The sequence below is a fragment of the Branchiostoma floridae genome, chromosome 1 (genome assembly GCF_000003815.2).
Source record: "Branchiostoma floridae strain S238N-H82 chromosome 1, Bfl_VNyyK, whole genome shotgun sequence".
Lineage (NCBI taxonomy): Eukaryota > Metazoa > Chordata > Leptocardii > Amphioxiformes > Branchiostomatidae > Branchiostoma > Branchiostoma floridae.
In genome coordinates this window covers 1,186,592-1,192,880 of record NC_049979.1, presented here as the reverse complement: position 1 = coordinate 1,192,880, position 6,289 = coordinate 1,186,592, and the positions used below count along the sequence as shown (strand labels likewise).

Here is a 6,289-nt window from a genome sequence, read left to right as displayed (position 1 = left end):
AGAGAATGAGGGAACAGAGGTGAGGGTCAGTTCGGGGTTTTAAAAAATACTGAATCTTGCCCTTGCTGTAAAGTCAACGTCGAATGGAAAGCATACGGCTACCACTCTAAAAGTTCGTCTTTTTCTATAGTTTTCTGCACACAGTGGCAGTGGATGTACATTGTGAAAGTTTTACAGTGTTAGTTGTAAGTTCTGTATACTTGAAACCCCTTTCTCCGCCTCGTCCCAAGAACTTCCCGCCATTTTCACATCTGGTGTCCAAAATGAAAATGATATGTATTTGTCTGATAACATCGCAGTTCTTTGTCAACTGGATCTGTTTGGTCATGGTGTGGGTACAATGACATGTAATACATCTGTTTCATTTGTTTGGTGTAGTTCATTCAGTCACTGAAATACATTACTAGGTATTCTGTTTTGATCAGAGGGCTTGTTCAATAACTATGTGTTTTAGGTCAGGGGTTGGCACTGGGTCCTAGGGGTGGGTACTGGTACAGAAAATTCAGTACAGGTCCGGTTCAGGTCCGGAGGATATTGTCCGGTCTGGACCCAAACCTGGACCTGATTGTCTGTGAAAACTTGTGAATTGATCCAATAAGAAAACCTGGTTTTCTACCGGTACAGATCAATGTATTTGGTACCCACACCATAATCTCCAAGCAGATCTTGCTGTGGCATAGGGTAGTATCATAAGATTGGGAAGAAGTTTAGCCTACAGAGGAGTTTCATCATTGGTCACAGCTAGCATCTGCAGCAAAACACACCCGTCAAAGGCACGGGGAGGGACAATCTTTTCAGAAACGTGTTAACAGTTAATGCTCCTCCCCATCTCCACTTAATTCGAACAAGAAAATTGGCTGGGATTATCATTTACAACCTTTCCGAGCCAGAACGCGGTGCTCTCTTGCAGTTCATTTTTCTCTCGGGATATATCTCAACAGTTTTTTATCCCCCGCTTAAAATTTTTACGTTGGCACGGCCACCATATTACATACTACAATTCTGGTAAACTCAAGTCCCAACTTTCCTCAATTTTACACGGCGATCAGTCAAATATCACTAGGGTGGACAGAAAATGCCACAGTCACACGTACCATATGAGCGCTGCAATTGGAAACCCTACTAATATATTCACATGCATTAACATGGCTTGAAATACCACCTGCATATACAGGTTAGTGCAGGTATTTCTGACGTCGACCTGCACCAGACTTTTGAGACTTGTCTTTGTAATTCCTACTCTTATACATGAGAAATGACCCAGCTGATCACAATGAGGACAGTGATGATGATCACTGATAGGTTGTTATTATTGTGAGTACATCAACATTCAACATGTAACTTTTTATTTACTTTCTATGCAAGTCAGTTTTCCCTTACATGTACATACTTTGTTAGTGAACAGGTGTACAAAGAATGTCCAAAAGGTTGTTTTATCCACTTTGGGATATATTTGAATGGTGCAGGTAACATTTTCTCTGGTGCAGGTAACTTCAAAAGTTAGTGCAGGTAGACAGAAAAAATATTTCGAGCCCTGATTAACTTCCTTGTTATGCTTTAAAAGTTTAAGTATTTCATTTTAATGAATAGCTGATGCAAAATTTTATTGCGAGATAATTGAGTGGATTATATGCTGCTCCATTCAAAGGAATATCAACTTCATTCGTTCAATCTACCAAATATAAGGTGCTTTCTGTGAGGACCACAAACAAAAACAGGTGCCTAAAAGGGAGGTCTAAAACTGGCGGGGCCGCGAAAGAGGGAATTTGAAAGTAGTTGGTCCATCCAACAAACCATTGATTGATTGATTTAGGAACCACTTGAGGAACCACTTTGTCTGTATGTCTTGGTGCTGTGGGCAACGCCAAAACAAAAAATGAATCTGGCTCAGATTTCCAAAACGAATGAAACTATTTTGATTTTTGCATCAAGAACAGGTCCTAAAATGCAATTGTGTTCCCACGTGTGTTTTATATCTTTGACACCTAGTCAGTCAGTCAAACATGTAAAAACTGTCCCCAAATTTTGGGACTGTTCAAAGTGTCCCAATCCAGTATGTTTCGTACTGAGAAAAAAAGGAGGTTGTGTAACGAAGAAGACCTTGTTCAATTGATCTACCAACCAAACTTTTTACGACAGTATGTTTCATGTTTGTCGGCATCTTCACCATGCAGTGTTTAAATTTTCGTTCTATTGAACAAACTCAGTAAAATAAATGTTGTATTTTGTTCTTTACAGATTGGTCAGAACTGTTGTTGTCATGGGGACATATAGCAACTGCTGTGATGATGCTGGAGAGAGAGCTGAGGGAGAGGTTGCCCTTAAACAGTCGGCTGCAAAATCTTACCTGTGTGAGGAGTGCAACAAGCGGTTTGGTACGCTAAGTAAGCTGAAGGCCCACATGCGTACTCACACAGGTGAGAAACCCTACAGGTGTGAGGAGTGCAGCAAACAGTTTAGTCAGCCGAGTGATCTGAAGAAGCACATGCGTACTCACACAGGGGAGAAACCCTACAAGTGTGAGGAGTGCAGCAAGCAGTTCAGTATCCTGCATCATCTGAAGACCCACATGCGGACTCACACAGGGGAGAAACCCTACAAGTGTGAGGAGTGCAGCAAGCAGTTCAGTATGCCAGGTAATCTGAAGTCACACATGTATACTCACACTGGGGAGAAACCCTTTAAGTGTGAGGAATGCAGCAAGCAGTTTAGTCAGCTGAGTGATCTGAAGAAGCACATGCGCATTCACACAGGGGAGAAACCGTTCAAGTGTGAGGAGTGCAGCAAACAGTTCAGTAGGCCAGGTCATCTGAAGATTCATTTGCGTATCCACACAGGGGAGAAACCGTACAAGTGTGAGGAGTGCAGCAAGCAATTTAGTCAGTCAGGTAGTCTGAAGACCCACATGCGGACCCACACAGGGGAGAAACCCTTCAACTGTGAGGAATGCAGCAGGCAGTTTGGTCGACTGGACTGTCTGATGGCTCACATACGAACTCACACTGGGGAAAAACCTTTTAAATGTGATAAGTGTGGCATGCAGTTCAGAAAGCTGGGTCATCTGGGTACTCACATGCGCACTCACACAGGGGAGAAAAAATATAGGTGTGAGGAGTGCAGCAGACAATTTAGTGAGCTGGGTAGTCTGAAGTCTCACATGCGATCTCACACAGGGGAGAAACCCTACACGTGTGAGGAATGCAGCAAACAGTTCAGTGAGCTGAGTCATCTGAAGACTCATATGCGTACTCACACAGGTGAGAAACCCTACAGGTGTGAGGAGTGTAGCAGACAGTTTAGTACTATGAATGGTCTGAAGGAACACATGCGGACTCACACTGGGGAGAAACCCTACTGTTGTGAAGAGTGCAGCAAGCAGTTCAGATGTCTGGGTGACCTGAAGAAGCACATGCGGACCCACACGGGTGAGAAACCCTACAAGTGTGAAGAGTGCAGCAAGCAGTTCAGACATCTGTGTTCTCTGAAGGAACACATGCGAACTCACACTGGGGAGAAACCCTACACGTGTGAAGTGTGCAGCAAAAAGTTCTCTAGCCTGAGTAACATGAAGTCCCACCAGCGAAGTCACAAAAAAGCTTAAATGTTTGAGGAATATGTAAGTGGGTGATAATAAGGACCCTACAACTGGTCAAAAGTAATTTGTGCAACATCAAAGGCAGAGAAATATGGTACTATTAAGTATTGTATGTAAATAGAACAATTATTCAATCATTGACTCTTGAAAACATCCGTGATCAAGGTGTACAGAGCAGACATAAAAAATTTGGAGGTACGTGTTTTACGTGTTCTCAAGAGTCCCTAATTGAAGAATTATTCTATTACTCATACTAAGTCATACATGACTGATGAACCTCTTAAACGAAAGTATTGTCTGATATAAAACTGATTTAAAACTTTTTCCTACAGCATGAAGAAGTCATTTGGAAAAATAGACCAAAACGTCTTGACGACACGTCCAACCTCTGCAAGACAGGGAAGAACGGATGCTAAACCGGATAGTGAGTGAGTGAGTGAGATTAGTTTACCACTGTAGTTGTACAGCTGTGTTGTAAGTATTGAAATGTTAATAGGACAGAAGAGCAGCACGTACCCCAACTGTAACTTCAGATTTGTTGTAGTTAGTGATTTATGGTTTATTTATGTTCTTATACAGGCTGACTTTCAGTAATGATATTAAGGAAATGATCTGTGTTTTTGGACATAGATAGTATAACTAGTAAGTTTGTTAGGAAATGTGTACGTCTGCATACTCTGCAAGTAGACTTTTGATGTCATAGCTGATACTTGTCTCCCTCCTTTTTCTGTGAAGGAGTCGTGTTTGTGGGTTTAAAAACCTTCAGAAACAGATGTAATGCATACATGTACAATAGTAGCATAGTGCCAAATAACTTGGTTTTCTATTAATCTACATCATCTTTATTAGTTATGGTTAACTGTTGTTGATATGTATACAAGTCTAGTTCAGAAAAAAGTTGTAGGTAGTATTATTGACGGCAGTAGCAGTATTGATGATAGCTACTGTATAGCCTATAGACATAGATTTTGTAGAAATGGTAGATTTATAATTTATATTCTAGATTTAAGGCCATGTGTATTTGGCTACATGGATGACATCTACAGTCGCACCAATGAAAAATTTTTTGACCATATATTGACCGTAATTCATTAAAAAAAAGCTATAAATTGAGCACATATATTTGCTAACACTAATGTTATACAGTACCAACGTCTATTCCAAGGTCAAAGATGTGAAAGAACAAAAATGAAGACTATTATTTAGTATACCATAGACTACTCTGTGTTGTCAGTCACTTGTTCAACCTTCCTGACCGCATAGATTTCGTACTGAATGCAACTAGGAGGGTTTTTTTTACATGCATGCTCGTACCAGTTTTAGGGTTCCCAGTTGATGTTATCGATATAATCAAACCAACATGGCCTTATCGTACTAAATGTCTTGTACTACTAGTTGTAGAGCCTTCTGTTATGCAGTAGGTAACGTTATGCGAAGGCGTTTTTTTTAGTTAAACTTATGTTTCTTCAAGTTATTCATGTTGCAAACTAGCATGTAGACAAGTTTGTTATCAATCATGCAAGTTAGCTTGTGATTTTGTTGATGTATATCAATTTTTCCTAAAGCTACATGACTGTTAAGTTTCTTTCATTAAGGAAATATTAAACTACTCTGCATTAATTATGCAAATCAAGCCTTTATTTCTATAATTTACATACATGTAGATGGGTCTTCAAAGGTACCTGTTGGTCAAACATGGCTTTTTCAAACTTTAAAATGGATGTAAATAAGTCAAGAACGTTTCGACGAATCGGCATGAGTTTGGGTATGTAGATAGCCTAAGTGATGACTTGCATAAGAAGGTACAACTTATGCAAATCAACTGTTAGTTGCATAATTAATTGATAAAGTTTATAAATCCACCGCATTTTGTGAGAGGACTCTTACTCGTCCCCTCATTGAAAGGGCAATGTTGATAAGTATCACTTATGCAAGTGAAGACCTTAGTCTGTGTACACAAACTCCACTGTCCAGGGCCGTAACTGTGGCCGGCGGATGTTTGGTGGGCTGCTATAAGCGAGATTTAATCAGGCAAGTGAAGACCTCATTTGCAAAACTAATGAGAAAATTCTGTCATTCCATATTGATGGTGATTATGTAAATGATGGGACTTTAATACAGCATTTCTAAGCAAAGTGAAGGTGAACATCATTAGACATTAATCATACAAATCAGGGTCATATCTAGATAATTCATGAGAAAAATGCTAGAATAGTCAATCTTCTTTGCTACAATACTTTCATACTTTGGACATTGTTCTCTAGGATTCTGATCAAGAAAAAATTCGATGCGTTCCATGATAAGACTTCAGAATTGCGACATTTTCAATGGGGAGGAACATCGCTACATTCAGATAATCAGATTACTGGTCAGTATGCAAATAAGAGCCTCATTGTCATAGTCAAGTAGGTCACAAGAGGACTTCCGGGTCAAGTGTCACTGCTTCCTGTCTGGTCGAAGACGGCGTGGGACAGACTCGGCGCGGAATTGCTTGTTCAGTCTCGCAGAAATACAACATTTTATAGGCTCAGCTGGCGGCTTTGTACAAGTGAACATCCAGGTAAGAATACAGAGCATATGTTGGTTAGGAAAAGTGTGTAGATTTGAAGGGAAATGTATTTGACCATTCGCACGCACTTGGTAAAGTTTTGCAAGCTGTCGCTGACCCATAGCGCAAACCCTCCCTGCAGCCGC

General features: G+C 40.4%; 2 protein-coding genes across 2 annotated transcripts in view; both read left to right on the top strand.

The window, feature by feature from the left end:
* Positions 1-479, top strand: part of LOC118421620 (kinesin-like protein KIF26A) — a gene marked incomplete at its 5' end in the record, with an annotated part of 4,596 nt that extends 4,117 nt beyond the window's left edge. The window contains 1 exon segment of the mRNA XM_035828984.1: positions 455-479. Within this exon segment, the coding sequence (XP_035684877.1) occupies positions 455-479 (25 nt within the window).
* LOC118421561 (zinc finger protein 208-like) overlaps positions 1-6,289 on the top strand; it is a 37,399-nt gene that overhangs the window by 26,912 nt on the left and 4,198 nt on the right. Inside the window, exons 2-3 of the mRNA XM_035828906.1 lie at positions 2,239-3,598; positions 4,175-4,185. Coding sequence (XP_035684799.1) covers positions 2,261-3,598; positions 4,175-4,185 — 1,349 coding nt within the window. The 5' untranslated portion in view covers positions 2,239-2,260. The remainder of the gene's footprint in view (positions 1-2,238; positions 3,599-4,174; positions 4,186-6,289) is intronic.